The sequence below is a fragment of the Vidua macroura genome, chromosome 17 (genome assembly GCF_024509145.1).
Source record: "Vidua macroura isolate BioBank_ID:100142 chromosome 17, ASM2450914v1, whole genome shotgun sequence".
Classification (NCBI taxonomy): domain Eukaryota; kingdom Metazoa; phylum Chordata; class Aves; order Passeriformes; family Viduidae; genus Vidua; species Vidua macroura.
Window position 1 is genome coordinate 6,140,164 of NC_071587.1, and position 16,277 is coordinate 6,156,440.

A 16,277-nucleotide genomic window follows, 5' to 3' on the forward strand; every position below is an offset into this window, starting at 1 on the left:
GCAAACACAGCTGTGCCAAGGAACAGCCCTTACACCTCAATTCGCTGTAAAACAGCCTTAAAGTGGGAGTCACCCTTTCCTGCCACAGCTTACCAGTGTCAGTGTGAAGGCAGGCCAACAGGCTCTGGTCGGCTCGTGGCAGAGTCAGGCCTTTTGCCTCTGAACTTGTGCAGAAAATTCACCTCAGGTGCCATTGATGCAGCAGCCAAGTCCGCTCTGAAGGATGCTGTGATGCCATCACAAACCTGCACGGGGCCTCTGCAGCCTGGGAAGTGAACTTCCCTTCTCTGCAGTTGCTTCCAGCCAGAGCCTTGAGCTGCAGCAGGAGACAAGGAGGTATCTCCTCTCCGTGTCTCTCCAGCTCCTTCCCAGGGTAATCCTTCCAGTCTGGGAGCAATAAGGACAGAGCCCTGTCAACTCCTTTCCCACTCAGGAATCAGCTCCTCCACATGGCCCAGGGACACTCAGCAAATCTCCTTGTACTGGGAGAGCTGATTTTGGGAGAGACAGAGCTGAGGTCTACTCTGTAGTAGAGCATAAACAGGGCTCTGGTGCAGATACCAAGTGCCAGATGGAGTGGGCACCCTTGCAGCACCAGGCACAGCTCCTTCCCTGAAAAATGGCTGGATGAGAACTATTTTCAGAAGGGAAAAGAAAATTCACCCTGATCACCATATGTCAGTGACAGGCAGAGAAAACCCCACGTGGGAGCCAGCCCTCCTCCTACCCTGTGGGCTGCACCCCGCTGGGGCTCAGCACCCACCATCAGCCAGGCTCGCAGCTGCCTGGAGCAGACAAAGATGGGCATGTTTACCTTGCAGCTTCCAGGGATGCTCAGCCATCTCTAATTGCCATAAAAATAAATGCTTTTTGCTTCATATCACAGAACAGAGGAATTTCCCTCTGTTTTTTTTTTTCTTTTTTTCTTTTTTTTTTTTTTTCTCTTTTCTGAGGCCTCCCTCAAAGTCATCCCTTCCCCCTCCCTCCGCTGCCTCCTTGCCATGTAAACAAGCGCAGGCACACACAGTCTGACACATCACACACATGGAGACACGCTGATGGCCCTGCAGCGGCCAGCTCTGCCTGGCACAGGGACAGGACTGGCAGCACACGCGGGAGGCGGGCGTGCGGGCAGGGGGAAGGATGCTCGCCACCAAAAAGCGCTCTCAGTCCGCCTCGTGCAAGCCTGGAGAAGGCTGAGAGCCCTCAGGCTCCAGCCCCTCGGACTATAATCAGCAAGCCGATGGAAGGGATGCAGAGGGTGCTGTGAAGTCTCGCCCCGTGCGAGCCGCCTGTCTGACACAGCTGCTCTGTGCTGCTGCCGGAGCAATGAGCCATCGCTGCGGGGACATGCAGCCCCGGCCGTCACCCTGGGAAGGTCCCTTTCCCATCCTCTCCTTCCCATCCCTCTGCTCCAGCAGCTGACTTCCAGGGGAGTTGGTGCGCTTGCAGTGCTCCCCGGGCTGGCTGGGGATGGCCCCGGGCGGCGGCGGCAGCTCGCTGACCTGAAACCAGCGTGTGCCATGCCCGGGGCTCGCTGCCTTCACCCACCTCCCAGTGAGCCTTTGAGGAGACTCCGAGGAGCTCAGCAAGCCAGGGGAGCGCTTCCCCGCGGGGCTGCCCCGGTGCCCCACACACTCCCAGTTCCAAGGAGCAAGATGGAGATGGATCGCATGGAGGGCGACTGCGAGGGCAGGGGCGCATCGTGTGCCCGGCGCAGGGCGGCACCGCTGCCCGGGCCCTGCTCGGCCTGAACGCGCTCGGCACGGGACAGCCCGGCACTCCCGGCTCCGGGGGCTCAGCCCCAAGGGCAGCGCTTGCCACCCGGGCAGCTTCGCAAAGACCTGGGGTAGCCCAGGGCCGGGTGAGACGGGCACCCCCAGCGCGGCTGCCACAGCCATCCTGCGAGCTCTCCCGCCTTCCAAGGGACTTCCAGCAGGTAAGACTTCAGGAAAGCCAGGGGTACCCTCGCCTGGTCCAGATTCCCGGCTCGGTTCCGCTGTGGTGGTGCCTTCGCAGGGGACACCGACAGCCTCGCACGGAGCTGTGCCGACCTGTCAGCCGGTTTCGCCAAAATCAGGTCTCTGGTCTCGTCCGGTGGGTTCTCCCCGGGCATCCTTAGCCCTGTCCCCTATACAGAGCTCGGGAGGGGCTGGTGGGAGGCAGAGGCAGCCACGAACCGGGCACCGGCGGTCTGGAACCGGGGACTGGAAACCGGCATAGGGAACCGGGCTCTCCCCGACTGTTCCCGCGCCGCGGCGCCGGCGGGCGGGCGGAGGGCGGCACCGGGAAGGGCGGCGGGCGGGACCCCCCGGCCCCGCGGAGCTTCTGCCGCCGCCGCCGCCGGCCCCGCAGGGCTCGCGGCTCCGCGCCGGGCGCGCTCGCTGCGGCGGGGGCGGCGCCGAGGCAGGTGAGCGGCGGCGCGGGGCCGGGCTCCGCCAGCGGGGTGCTGCGGGCACCGGCAGCGCGGGGACCGCGGCACCGGCACCCGGGGCGGGCGGGGACGAGGGCAGCGGCATCCCGGGGCGCAGCAGGGACCGGCATCCCGGGGCGGGGTGGGGACCCGCGGCATCGGCATCCCGGGGAGCTGCAGGCACCGACATCCCGGGGACCCGCGGCACTGGCATCCCGGGGCGCGGCGAGGACCTTAAGATCGGTAACACAGGGACCGGGGCATCTGCAACCCGGGTACCCGGGGTACCAGAACCCCCGGGCATTGCAGGGGTCAGCACCCTGGGGTGCGTCGGAGACCCGGGGCATCGGCATCCCGGGGTGAGAGGGCAACCGGAGCAGCGGCATGCAGGGATGAGCGGGGAAGCGAGGCACCGTCATCCCGGGGTAAGCGGGGAGCCGCCGTGCCAGCATCCACACCCCGGGATGCTGCTGGGTGCCGGGTCGCAGGGACACTCCTCCCCGTCGCTCTGCGGGCGGGTGTAGTGGAGTCCCTCGCCCCGGAGCCTGCCTTCCCCGGGGGCTGCATTCCCCCTCCCCGGGGAACGGAGCACGGAGGTCCCTCTGGAGCGCTGTGCACGCGCAGCGTGAGACCCGGCAGTGGAGGCTGGCACAGCGCTGGGCTGTTGATAATCACCCTCTCCTGCACCCGAGGCGAACAGGGGCTTCCCCCGTCATCTCCATCTCCAGCCCTGAGCATTTCGGTGGCCTCTCAGCATACAGCAGCAGCTTGTGCTCTGCCTGCAGGGAGCAGCCAGTAGCGGGAATCCCCCTTCCATTCTCCCCACTGCCTGCCTGGCAAACCCTCACACCGCCCAAGGCAGTCCTGAGCATCTTCAAGCCGATGAGAACGAAGACGCTCAGCAATGGGGATGGGGCTCTGCAGGGGCAGTTTTGGATGACCAGAAAGCAGATGTCTCCCCAGTCCTGTCCCATATGGGGACACCCTGCAGGAGCTGGGATGCCACCCAGCCCCACTGGCCCCCTCAGGTACTCAGCAGGGGACTCCCAGTCCTACCCCAGTCCCACGGATATCTTGCACAGGATCTCCTCAGTGGTTTGCAGCCACCACCCCTGCACACCTGGGACATGCACGGTCACAAGTCCCGGGTGACAGAGCATTTAGGGTAGGCTACAGGCAAAGGATAAGAGGTTCCTCCTCCTCTACGCATTTCTAATGGCTCCTTTGAGACAAGCCACACGACTCCCTGCTGGGAAGCCTCGCTGAGCTGTAAGTACAGGGTTTTTTATTTGGACTGTTAATCTAAATCCATTGTACCTGGTTAGAAAAGACCCTGCGTGCAATGCTCCCTGCACTTGCTGCATCCTCACTTGAATGTCTATTAGCACCTTCCTTCCCATTCCCTTGAGTTCCCTCTGCCAGGTAGAATAAATATACATAACTTCCATTTGAAAGCCTTTGAGAAAAAAAAAAAAAATGTTGTCAAGGGAAACTCTTCTAGCATTTCTTATAGACATGCTTGATCTGTTTTATATTTTATTTTTACTGTCACAAATGCATATACCAGGGATTTTTTTCTCCACAAGATAGATATTAATTTGAACGCCCAACACCCAGCTCACACTGGGCTTGTGTAATTCTGACGGTTGTCTCAAAATAGCTTACAATGTATTTCAACATCTATCAGAAAGAGACTGGCTTGATCTGTTCCTTTTTTCCAATAATTCATGGAAATTTTGGGTCAACTAAAGGAAAATTTTGCAAATTCACTTTATCCCAGACAGACACATTTGTATTCTCTGTCCGTCAGGCTTTTAAATAAAAACCACCCAAGCTTCCCAAAGTAAGCTTCTGTTTCCCAGCTGATACCCTGCAAATGTGAATGGGGTGCACATGTGCTTTGATGGTCCAACAGGGGAGATCACACTGGGTCCCAGTTCAAAGCCCAGTTTTGTTCTAAAGCTGAGCTTAGCTGTTCGTGAAACAAATAGGCAAGGGAGTTATAAAACTATTAATTGCTGCTTTAGATTCCTAGATGAAAGCTGTATGTGGGCAGAAATTATTTGGTCTATTCATAAGTGAACATCATAAAGGAACATCTCTGGCAGTTCGTGACCCTTCTCCTCGCTCTGCTTCCAGTGCAGGAGGGATGGAGGGATTTCCCTGGGGTACAAAGCTTGCAGTGTCCTGACACCCACCTTTTAATTTTGAGCAGGGAGAGAGGTAGGAGCCATCCCCTTCTGGCTGTCAGGGTTTGGCACATCTCACCCAGAGCCACAGCTGTGCACTGGGGATGGTCCGGCTGAGCTGGAGTAATGCTTCAGGCTTGTCCTGCCATCCTGGGTTGTCCTGTGCCCCAGCCCAGCCCCCAAAACACCTTGCCTTTGATTTTGGTGGCCTGACCTGTCAGAGAGGCTGCTCTATAGGGAGGGTGCAGAGAGAGTCTGAGGCTGGTTTTGGGATAAGCTGGATCCCACAGATGCACCTCCAGGGCCCCCCATCTGTGTGTGTGTGCTTATAGCCTGAATGCATGAGCATCCTTCTGGAAGGAACCTGGATTAGTCATCCCTACCCCACAGATGGGCTGTGTGATGTCTTCTCTGGAAAAGCTAATCTGACACTGAAATTCCAATTTATCCCTGAAAGAAGGGTTTACACCCGTTCTTCTCCCTTGCTTTTGGCATAAGCATTAAAAATCCTTCTCCTTCTTCCCTCCTGTTTGAAAGGCAAGACATTGAGTCCATTAGGCTCTGAGGTTTATCACCAGCTGGTTGCCTCCTCCAGACGTGGTGTAATGGAAGTGCTGGTTGTGCAAGCTGTGTCTTTAAGGAGCCCTGGCCGGGAGATGCAGTGGAGTTCGCAGATGCCTTTGCCAGGCTGTTTCACACAAATCTGGCATTTCCTGCACCCACAGCCCTGCTCAGCTTAAAAACACCTCCGGGGCTTAACCATGGCTCCATCACCTGTTCCTCTGCAGCTCTGCTCTGACCTACAGATTTAGATGTCACCGTGTCCCCCAGGTCCCTCCCAGTCTGACAAACCTTTTACACCGAGGTTCTCGGACTGGAAAGCAGGTAGAGCCCTGGTGTTTGCCCCATAAATCCTGTGAGACGGCTGGTGAGGAAGGACTCATGGGACTCCCCTGGGTGGTGTGACCCACCTCGTGTCATTGACCTGGCCTTGGCCCTTGGTGGCTGCTGTGGGACCAGGCTGTTCTCTGTGGGGTCTGCTGGCAACTCAGCATCACTGCAGGGGCTGCAGCCTTTTTTAACTCAGCTCCTGTTGCCTGTTTGTGCCCCGTGTCCCTGCAGCCCCTAAAAGCTTGGAAAATTCTGTGGGTGACATAAGACAGGAAAAAATGTATTTCCTCCACCATGAGAACAAAGCAGTGTCCCTCAAACCCCACCACCCTGTGCCAGGAGCAGGGAGATCCTGTGAGTACAGGGCTGGTCCATGTGTCCCCTGGTTGTTTTGATGAAAAAGGTAGGTGGAAAAATCTGATTTCAAGGTGGTGCATAAAGATCACGATGCTTTTTATTTGCCTTTTTGTTCTAAATTTCTGGTCAAGACAGGTAAATGCATCTGCATCTGGGAATGCTTCTCTTTCTTTGATGTTTTAACCATTTCTCATTAGAAAATAGATTTTCTGCTGCACAAAAAAGCCCAGCTCCCTGAAACTTATAAATCCTGAAAATGCAATAGAAATCAAAACTCTGGGTTTTTATTTCCCCATTGACATACAGATTTTATTCAGTCATCAATGATTCTGAATCATGTTTTTGTTGCATTTCAACATAATCAAAATAATCTTAATATTTTACATGGCAGAACACACAAGAGGAAACAAAACAGGCAGATGAATTGTTTTGACACTTCTTCCTCTCAAATTCTCCCTAAAATCGACACCTTCTGTGACAATACTTTGATTTTGGCAAAACTGCCTGTGCTGCTGGAAAGATTGCACCATCTAAGGATTTTTTGACCAGGTCTAATTAGTAGCGTAGGTAGTGGGGCTACAAAGCACTTTGGCAGAATCACAGCAGTGGTGATTTGACAAGATCTAATTTTTCCTCCGGGAGACTCTTTGGGGAATAAATCTTCTTTTCAGTGACTAATTACCTGTTTGAAGGAGAGCCCCACGGGTGAGGTGCTGGAGGTGAATTAAACTGCCTTCCTTAGGCCATTAACAACCTGCAAAGGGAGAAACTTTAGGAGGTAAAAAAGCAAGGAAAAGTTTCACATGGAAAAATCATTGGCTTTTCTTTTTTTAGCTTCCATACCACAGGAGAACAACAGTCTAAAGCTGTTTTTCTCCCCTTCTCTCTTCTTGGTCCTCACTTCTCAAAATGTAAACATCCCTCCTCACTCCCCAGGGTGCTTCTCTCCCTCCCCCCCAACCCAGGAGAACCCAGGTCTGGGGGAGCCCTGTGTCCCCTCCAGCCCCGCTGTCTCATCCACAGGTGGAACCCACTCCTGCTCTGCTGATCATGGTCAACAAGACCTTAAATTACTGGGGTCCCAGTTTTGAGGAGGACGTTATCAACATCAACGTGGGGGGTCTGAGGAGGCGGCTCAGCTCCAGCGCCCTCTCCAAGTTCCCCGACACCCGCCTGGGACGGCTGCTCTCCTGCGACTCGGAGGAGTCCATCCTGCAGCTCTGCGATGACTACGACGTGAGCGCCAGGGAGTTCTACTTCGACCGAAACCCCGGATTCTTCCTCTATGTCCTCCACTTCTACCAGACGGGGAAGCTGCACGTCATGGAGGAGCTGTGCGTCTTCTCCTTCTGCCAGGAGATCGAGTACTGGGGCATCAACGAATTCTTCCTGGACTCCTGCTGCAGCTACCGCTACCACGAGCGCAAGCTGGAGAGCCGGCACCACAACTGGGATGAGGAGAGCGAGGTGAGCAGCGTGGACACGTCCCCTGATGAGATCTCTGACATCAACCACGACCTGCTGCGCTACAGCACCCTGCGCTGCGGCAACCTGCGCAAGCGCCTCTGGCTCACCATGGAGAACCCAGGCTACTCCATCCCCAGCAAACTCTTCAGCTTCGTGTCCATCAGCGTGGTGCTGGTGTCCATAGCCACCATGTGCATCCACAGTATGCCCGAGTACCAGGAGGTGGATGAGAATGGCAACGTGCATGATGAGCCCATCTTGCACAAGCTGGAGTATTTCTGCATCTCCTGGTTCACCTTTGAAGTATCCTCCCGCCTCCTGCTCTCACCCAACCCCAGGAAGTTCTTCAAGCACCCGCTGAACCTGATTGACATTGTCTCAGTGTTGCCCTTCTACTTCACCCTCCTGGTGGATGTGACCATGGGCAGTGACTCGGAGCTGGGCAACCTGGGCAAGGTGGTGCAGGTGTTTCGGCTCATGAGGATATTCCGGGTGCTGAAGCTGGCTCGGCACTCCACTGGACTGAGGTCACTGGGGGCCACCTTGAAGGTAAACCGGCTCTCAATCTCCTTATCTACTCCTTTAGTCTAGTACCTAGTAGGGCTCAGAGTGACCTGCTGAGCAGGTAGCAGGCCAGCCAGCAGCTGCTGGGTCTGCCAGCACCAGTGTGTATGGCTCAGGGCTGCTCCTGTCCCCATTCTGGGAAAAGGGGAACCCTCCTAAGGGCATGCTGCCAGCTGACCAGAGGCCAGTGTCCAACCCCTGGTGTCTGCCCATTTAGGGAAACAGAAATCCTGATCCAGCTGAGTTGATACTTGAATGCTTCAGGATACAGTGAGGTTGGGACTGGCACAAAGCAGCAATAGAAAAGCAATGGGTGAGCTGTGTGGCTTGGGACAACCAGCCTCAGGCAGGGTCTATGCCCTCAGCAGAGCCTGGGTTTCCAGCAGCTGCCCCTCAGTGTGATGGAAAACTTGGCATGCAGGGCTGGGGGAAGCTGGTCCCAGGACCATGTGGTCCTCAGGAGGAAGGTCTGGAGGAAATGCTGATGAAGTGGAGGACCAGGATTCAGGTATACCTACAGGTGGCATCCCTGCAGGTCTGGCGAGAGGGTCGACATCGCCCATAACATGCCTCAAGGCTGTGTTTCTCCAGACCCCCACCCACAGCACCCCTGGCCTCTTCAGACAGACCAAGGGCAACTTGAAATCTGTCATGCAATCGTCACTATCCTGGTGCTGCAGCCAGACCTCCATCACTGCAGCTCAGTGCTGAAGGAGGACCAGCTTCCACACCCAGTGTGGTTCTGCTCACCCCCACCACCTCTCCCCTCCACCCCCCTTCTGCTGAGGGCCATGTTCTGGAATCTGGGGAGAAGGAAACTCACCTCCTGTGCTTATACAGAAAATCCAGCCTGGTGCAGAAGCCAATTAAACTCAGCCTTTAATTATCCCTGGTTCTTGGTGATGCATGAATAGGAATCCTAAAGATGATCCTTGAGCCTGCTCAGAGTGACACATGCTCCCAATGTGCCACCACACATGGGGCTCATGCTGGGCACGGGGGGATGATCACCAGGGCAAACATTGCCTCTTCTCGGGGCAATTGCACAAATATCCCTGTGCTTTACCCTGCAAACAACTGCTGTACCACACGAATGGCCAAGCAAGCAATCTTTGTAACAGAGCCTGAAATTCAACCAAAGGGCCACTCTCCTCCCACTCAGTGCCTGGCATGGGAGGGAGCTGCAGCTCCTGGTGCTGCTCCCTCTGAAGGGCCATGTCAGGGATGAGTAGCTGGGGACGCCCTGTTTTTGCTCTGCAGCAGTGACAGGGCTGGCATGGGGTGTACTGGCATCGGCAGGTCTCGGCTGCTGGGGTTGGACCCATTCCCGTGGCTGAGTCATGGAGGAAAGCAACTGCTGAGTGTGAATGGGGGTGAGGATGGGCAGCAGGAAAGGTCTTCTGCCAGCTTCTGCTGTGACGCAGGATCAGCCCTGCCCAGAACTAATCTTGCAGAGCACACAGAGCATCAAAATATTCCTGGCATCCTCAAAACCTGCTGAAAATAAGAGTCCGGGGTGGGTTGCTTGAAATGAAGATGCCTGAAGTCCTACCTGCATCATACTTGCTTCTGAACACTCACCTTGAAAGGGCACTGACAAGTGACAGACCCAGGTAAAACTGCTGGTGAAATTTAAGGAAACTTGCACACGTGGAAAGGGTTCCCTAAGTCCTGCTGGTGCTCCATCCAAGCATGAACAACACCTTTCAGCAGAGCAGGCACTGATGGACTCATGTGCATATTAATAAGCAGCAGACGAGATCTGGGGAGCCGGCAGCATCCCGGCTCTGGCTTCTGACGAGCAGCTGATTCACCCAGTGACGTGCTGGAAAGTGCCCCTTCCTGGGGACTCCGTAGCCAGCTCTACGTGGGGATGAGCAAAGACACAAATCTGATGCAGCAGCTTGGCATTGTGATTTAGTGGGCACATAAATTACAATGTCTTGTTAATAATAATTTACTTCCTATTGCGAGAGCAGAAAGCGGGAGCAGAGCAGCGAAGGCTGTTAACAGCCAGGAAGCGGGAGCGATGGCTCTGGCAAGCTGAGTGATTGTTCCTCTGCCATGAAAGTGCTAGTAGAGGGAATTCTGCCATTTGTGCATCGTAAACCCTGAACAGTCCTCAGATTGCTTGGGGCCTGATCCACAGCATGTTTAATTTGAGGAGAGGCTTCCTACACATCTCTGCTCTTCCTGACATCCATTACTGCTATTGCAGCTCCATGGGTGTGGGTTTGGATCCCCTCTCCCACTGGCTGTCCATAGATGTTGGTCCCTGGGTAATTACAGAACATACAGGGATTTTCAGGAGTTGCTGTCTGTCCCCTCAGGGGCCCAAATACATAAAGAGGTTGGAACTCTGCACATCCCATGTCACCCTGCTGTCACTACCATGGGCTGTCTTTGCTCGGTCTCCACACCATTTCTGGCAAGACTCAAAGTGGGCTCATCCATTCCAATTGTCTTCTGCTGTACTGGAGGAAAGATGTGCAGGAACCTGGAGAGACTGCTGCTTGGAGGGCTTTTTGCTGGAGTCTTTTATTACCTAGCAATTCCTCCCCCAAGGCTGGCTACTTGCTAAGCCTGCAACCCACCCAAACCCTGGTTAAAACTGCATCCCACCCAAACCCTATCCAAGCCTGCATCCCACTTGATCCTTGGCTAAACCTGCATTCCATCTGAGCCCTGGCTAAGCCTGCATCCCACTCAAACTACGGCTAAAACTGCATCCCAGCCAAACGCCATCTGCAGCTGCCTTCCCCCTCAATCAATGAGCAAACCAGAAGTTTTGCAGATAAAGGGCTGCAAATAGGTGGCAGCCAGTGCCTGAGGATCAGCCGGGAGGTTTCTGGAGCCTTCCCTGTGCTGCAAACCCTGACCCTGTGTGTAAATTGAAGCAGCAGGAGCTATGGAGCTGCTTGACTTCCCCTTTGCCTTCCCCCTCCAACACATCCCAGGGCCAGAACTGATACTCTTAAAAAATGTATGAGGCTATTCGGTGCTGCTGGTCCCCAGCTGGGATGTACAGACCTGCTGTTAACTTCCAGCCAGGAGCAGGTCTTTCTTGGCCAGGTGATACACCCTTGGCTCTGAGCTGTTTGTCCTCCTCGAGGAGCTCCCTTGGCACTGCTACAGGGCATTTGCAGCCACAGGTGAGGGAGGGGAAAGGGAGGAGGAGGAGGAGGAGGAAGGGGAGGAAGAGGACGCTATTTGGTGTTACTGGAATTATCTGAGAAGCTTTTGCCAGCTGTCTTAAGCAAAGTCTCCTCATTCCCTGCCATGAATCCACCTCCTTTTAAGTCTCATCCTGACCACAGAAGCCTTTTCCCACATCTGCTGCTGTTTGCTTTGCTCAAACGTTGTTTCCTTTAGCCATTATGTGGTCTCCTGTAAAGCATTCTCTGCTTGTTAGGAGACTGGGAAAAAATTCCCACAGTCAAAGCTCTGCTTTCCTTTCCCCAAAAGATGAAGAGCAAGCTGGCAGGTCAGTGGGCAGAAACATCAAAAAAATTCCCTTATGGCAGTCAGAAAGTGATTGGACAAGGAATGCTGGGAGGATAGTGGTGGCAGTCTGTCCCCTAGCAGTCCCTTCCTGGCATGACTTGCTGCCTGGTCCTCCAACTGCCCACTGCCTTTTCCCCCTGGGCTTCTGGCACAGGTTTATACTTTATTCAAATATTAGGAATATAAAAAGAAAGACCACAGCACAAAGGTTTAGGTTGAAACCAGAGAAATGATGTCTTCTTCAAGAAGCATTGCCTGCCACTGCCATCAGAGCTGGGTGTCCCATGGCTCTATTCCCATCAAGGCTTCCAGACCCCTTGGGCTGTACCTTACCAAGCTGGGGCTTGTAGCACCCTGTAGGATGGGTGCTAAGACCAGCCCATGCTGACACTGGGTGGGTCCCTGCTCTGCCCTGATGACCAGGGATGTTTGATTTTGTGTCAGCTCTGATGTGATGTTTCTACAGGTGTGTAACAAAGAGTTTCATGAATGCTGAGGCTCAGTGGTGTTGGGGTACAGGAGGGACCCTGGGGCTCAGGGGTCCCCAGGGAGCCTGGGCTGAGACCTGGGTAAGAGCTGAGCTGAGCCTGCAGCAGAGACCACGTCCTCCCTGCGAGCAGTGCCAGCGACTCAGGAAGGTACAAATTGCTTCTTTTAGTGGCTGCCTATTAGGTGGTTTCTGGGGACCTGCCAAGATAAAAAGAAAATGTGCTAAATATTGTTAGCTGAGATCAGGCCAGAGTGAGTGCTGGAGGCAGGGGAGCAGCCTCTGCCGGGGATCCCTGGCTGGGGTGCACAGCTCTGTCTTCCCTCCCAGCACTTGCAGCCTGGTGGAGAGCAGAGAGGCAGCTGTGGGTGCCAGGAATGATTCCTGGCTGCACCACTTGCTCCAGATGTGAGTCACTCCTGCCCCATTCCAGCCCACCCCCGGAGCAGGACATCCCACAGCAGAGGTGGATAGAGGCACTGAGCTCCCTGGTGGAGGTGTGCAGGGAGTCTGTGCAGGGCTGTGTTTGCACTGTGGGATCTCTGTGTCCTGGTCAGTGGCCCCCACTGACCAAGGCTCTGCTTTGCCTTCCAGCACAGCTACAGGGAGGTGGGGATCCTCCTGCTCTACCTGGCCGTGGGGGTCTCTGTCTTCTCTGGAGTGGCCTACACTGCTGAGAAGGAGGAAGACGTCGGCTTCGACACCATCCCAGCGTGCTGGTGGTGGGGCACGGTCAGCATGACCACCGTGGGCTACGGTGACGTGGTGCCCGTCACCGTGGCAGGGAAGCTGGCGGCCTCGGGCTGCATCCTGGGGGGCATCCTGGTCGTGGCACTGCCCATCACCATCATCTTCAACAAGTTCTCCCACTTCTACCGCAAGCAGAAGGCGCTGGAGGCGGCCGTGAGGAACAGCGGCAAGAAGGACCCTGAGGAGGCGGGGAGCATCTCCAGCCGCGACCGAGACTCGGAGGCTCTGAGCGAGACCTCCCTGGACAGGGGCAGCCCCGACCGCCGTGGTCTGACCCCCGGTGCCCAGCCCAGCCCCTGACCCCTCGCACTGCAGCCCTGGGCCATGTGGGACCTGCCTGCTCACGGTGAGCACGGCACCGGGACACGGCGGAGGAGCCGCGGCTGGCATCGCCCCTGCCCTGGGGAGGACAGGAGGGGTTGGAGGAGATGCCCAGTGGGTGCTGGATGCTTCCTGTGCCTGCCTGGATGTGTTTCAGCCTTCAGCTTGCTCACCCGTGGCTGAAAAGAGAGGTTGTGGTGCTGGATATACCCCTACCAGAAAGGGAGGCAGAAAATAAGAAATACAAGTGACCCCTGATCAGGCACTGCCCCTGCGTATGGAGAGGGATTTTCCTCTGCCCTAATGTTTTGTGTTGTCCGGGGTGAGGTTAAATAGCTCAAGGATGAGGCAGCCCTCAACCAGGCTGGCAGCCCTTACAGATCCTGTGCCATGTCGACAACTCCAGCCCCAGCCTTGTCCTACCCCCAGCAGGAAACAGGCTCAAAAGGCTCAACTGCCCCTCCAGCCATAAAGGAAAGGGGCCTAGGAATGAGTCTGTATGGGAGGAGAGGCAGTGTCCAGCTCAGGGTGAGCCCCATGGTCCCCAGCCCCTGCAGTGGGATCGACTGAACCTCACCTTCTTTGCATTGCTAGGATTTATCTGCTCTCCTGCACCACCACTGCCGGGACCCCCAGGAACCTGGGGCTGTGCTGGGAGTGTGGCACATGGGGGAGGGACACTGCCCACACACCCAGGGATGGCCAGGATGGCAGAAGGAACACTGTCCCCTGAGGCAGCAGCACTCAAAGGGGTCAGGCCGGGGGAACTGAGGAGCCAATCCCAGTGGGGCTGTCCCCCAAGCCCTGGCCTCCCTTAGCCTGGCTTTATCCTGCCTCTTCCCTCCCTCTCTCAGGGCCAGGCAGGGCCAGGAGGGCTGTAAGGAGGGGGTCACACTGCCCCAGGTGTCCTCACAGGGAGCTGAGCTCCTCGGGTGCCGCTGCACTCACTTTCCCTCAGTCATTCCCTGCAGGGAAAGATCTGGGGCAGAGGGGACCTTGCACTGCTTTTGTCACCGCAGCCTCTGAGCACCTCACAGCCACGCAGGGAGGTCAGCCTGGAACACCAAACCCCTTCTGCCTGGACCCCCAGCCCACCTGAGCACTTTTGGGCTGCTCCCAGCACGGCATTAATTCCCTACAGAGCTTTTCCTTGCCCTCCCACGCCCGTTCTCTGTTTGGAAATTGTGCAGCTCTGTGGCACACAGAGGAGTGCACCCAGCAATGCCTGTTTTGAGCAGGAGAAACGTGCATCCCACAATCCCAAACCACCTCAAGCACACGCTAAAGGCTGCAGGATGACCCCAGGTGCCTGGATCATGGGTTTGCTGCTGGTTCTCCTGGCTGGGTTTCAGCACAGCTGCAGTTGCTGGTGCTGGCTCTGCCTGTAGCAATCTGCTGGTCATGGGCAAGGAAAGCCAAACCAACACTGGTGCAGGTCCAGCCTTTCTGAGCCCAGTGGGACTCAGGGAGGGTCCCCAAGGAAAGGTGGTGTGGGATGGGAGGGTGCTCACTCTTCTGGCATCATCAAGTCTTCCAGTACCAACTCCATGGTCCACTCCATGCTTATTCCTGCTGGGAGCTGGGACTGGAGAGCAGCACCCTGTGCTCCAACCAGCTCCTGCTGCACTGTTACTTGAATACAGGAAGGAGTTTCCCCTCCTCAACATAAATATTCCAGTAGCAAAATGTATTCAAATGTGAAGAGTAAATTATATCTATTAATGAAAAAGCATTATGCAAATAATTAGGAGCATGTAAATTAATTTTCTATCTATGCATGGGATGCATACTGTATATTTTATTAAAGACCTCAATGACCTGCTGTGGATGCTGGTTTCTGGTTTGTGGCAGCTGTATGAGCTCATGCAGGCTGAGCCAGGGCCGGGTCAAGGTGAGCAGGAGCAGCCAAGCTGCTCCCTCAGTGCTGCAGGTCCCTGTCAGCCAGCTCCAGCCCCACCTTGGAGCACAGCAGAGTTCCCACCTCACCCCTGCTTTGGATGGTGTGCTGACAGCTAGTCCTCGTGCCTGGCCCACTGCTGTCAGCCTGGCTGGAGCAGTTTGAGTAACCCACCTTCCTGAGGCTCAGCAAATGAGGCATTCATGGGGTGTGAGGGAATGTGTTGGAGCTGGTGGGCTCTGGGATAAGCCACTCAGGGAGCTGGGAGGGAGGAAATCCTGATGCTGCATGTGGCTCTCTGATGCTCTGAGATGAGGGGGTGTCTCTAGGCTGCTGCTCTGCAGGGGCTGGCTGGGGAGGGCACAACTCAACCACTGCTCTTCCTGTGTCAGGTGCATTACCCTGCTGGGTGTGACAGGGGTAAAAACAGAGTTTAATCTTTATTCCTTTGAGAGCTTTCCCATAAAAAGAATTTAAAATCCACATGCTGCTAGTCATTCCAAGGCAAAAGCTCCCTTACCTTGGGGGCTATAAGCAAGGCAGGATCTCCTGTGAGCCCCTCTGCCACATGGCAAAGGCACATCAGAGGGGGCTGGTGCACGAGAGCCCCAAGCTAGGGTTTGGGAAAGCCACGAAAGATGTTTTCTTTTTTTAGCCTCCTGCTCTCTGTGAAGACATCAGGATTTGTATGGCTCTGAGTAAGAGCACTAGGAAAATCCTCCCACTGCTGTGCAGGCAGATCTGGCAGAGCTGGAGCTGTGCAGAGCAGGAAGAGCCGGGTGCAGGAAGGTGCCCAGCAGCAGAGTGGGTGAGCACAGCCCACGCTCCCCAGTGAGGCACGGCTGTGCAGCACTGGGCTGCAAGGACGGGCCTCACTTACTATTTCTAAGGCAAGTAGGAAACTCATGTTCTTTTGCTAATCCCTAATCAGTTTTCCTGAGTGGCTGCATTTTCATTTGATACAGTGGGTAAATCAATTACACACTTTATCAGGTTATTCCTACAAAGCTGCTTTCCACATTCACCAAATGATTGACTAAAGCATGACTCTCTTGCCTCCAGGGAATGGTGATTAAGAAGTGACCTTATTAAGCTATTTAATGCAGCTGAGAATTAGACAACTCTGCTCAAAGAGACAAAGTAAACTTCATTACCTTTGTTTAAAACTTCTTTTCCTTTGCCAACTTTCAGATCCATGACTACCCTGAGCATGGTCTGTGCACTTGGATGGTAATTAGAAAACCAGGAGATTTTAAAGGGCTTCACCTATAAGAAGGAAAGACTCCTCACTGGTGGTGTTTCTGGGATCTCTCCTGCTCACAGATTCCTACAACCCTGCTGACCTCAGCAAAAATCAGATCTCATTGCTTGAGCACACTGCTTGACATGTTGAATCAGTGTTACTGCTATTTGCTGAACTACCTAAAGAGATCAGTA

General features: G+C 55.1%; 1 protein-coding gene across 2 annotated transcripts; it reads left to right on the forward strand.

Moving 5' to 3' along the window:
* Positions 1-1,586: 1,586 nt before the first annotated feature.
* KCNS1 (potassium voltage-gated channel modifier subfamily S member 1) lies at positions 1,587-13,758 on the forward strand. Of its 2 annotated transcripts, none has more exons than XM_053993312.1 (3): positions 1,587-1,939; positions 6,874-7,866; positions 12,467-13,758. In XM_053993312.1, the coding sequence occupies exons 2-3, from the start codon at positions 6,901-6,903 to the stop codon at positions 12,920-12,922; spliced, it is 1,422 nt and encodes a 473-aa protein (XP_053849287.1). In that variant the 5' UTR covers positions 1,587-1,939; positions 6,874-6,900; the 3' UTR covers positions 12,923-13,758. The 2 variants fall into 2 exon arrangements, with proteins under 2 accessions (XP_053849287.1, XP_053849286.1); XM_053993311.1 differs by lacking the exon at positions 1,587-1,939 and adding an exon at positions 3,422-3,682.
* The last annotated feature ends 2,519 nt before the right edge of the window (positions 13,759-16,277 follow it).

What these genes read in the sequence shown, in the direction of transcription:
- KCNS1 (XM_053993312.1), top strand. Translation starts at nt 6,901, where the DNA reads ATGGTCAACAAGACCTTAAATTACTGGGGTCCCAGTTTTGAGGAGGAC. An exon ending in CACTGGGGGCCACCTTGAAG is followed by an intron (nt 7,867 to 12,466) that starts GTAAACCGGCTC and finishes TTTGCCTTCCAG; the next exon opens with CACAGCTACAGGGAGGTGGG.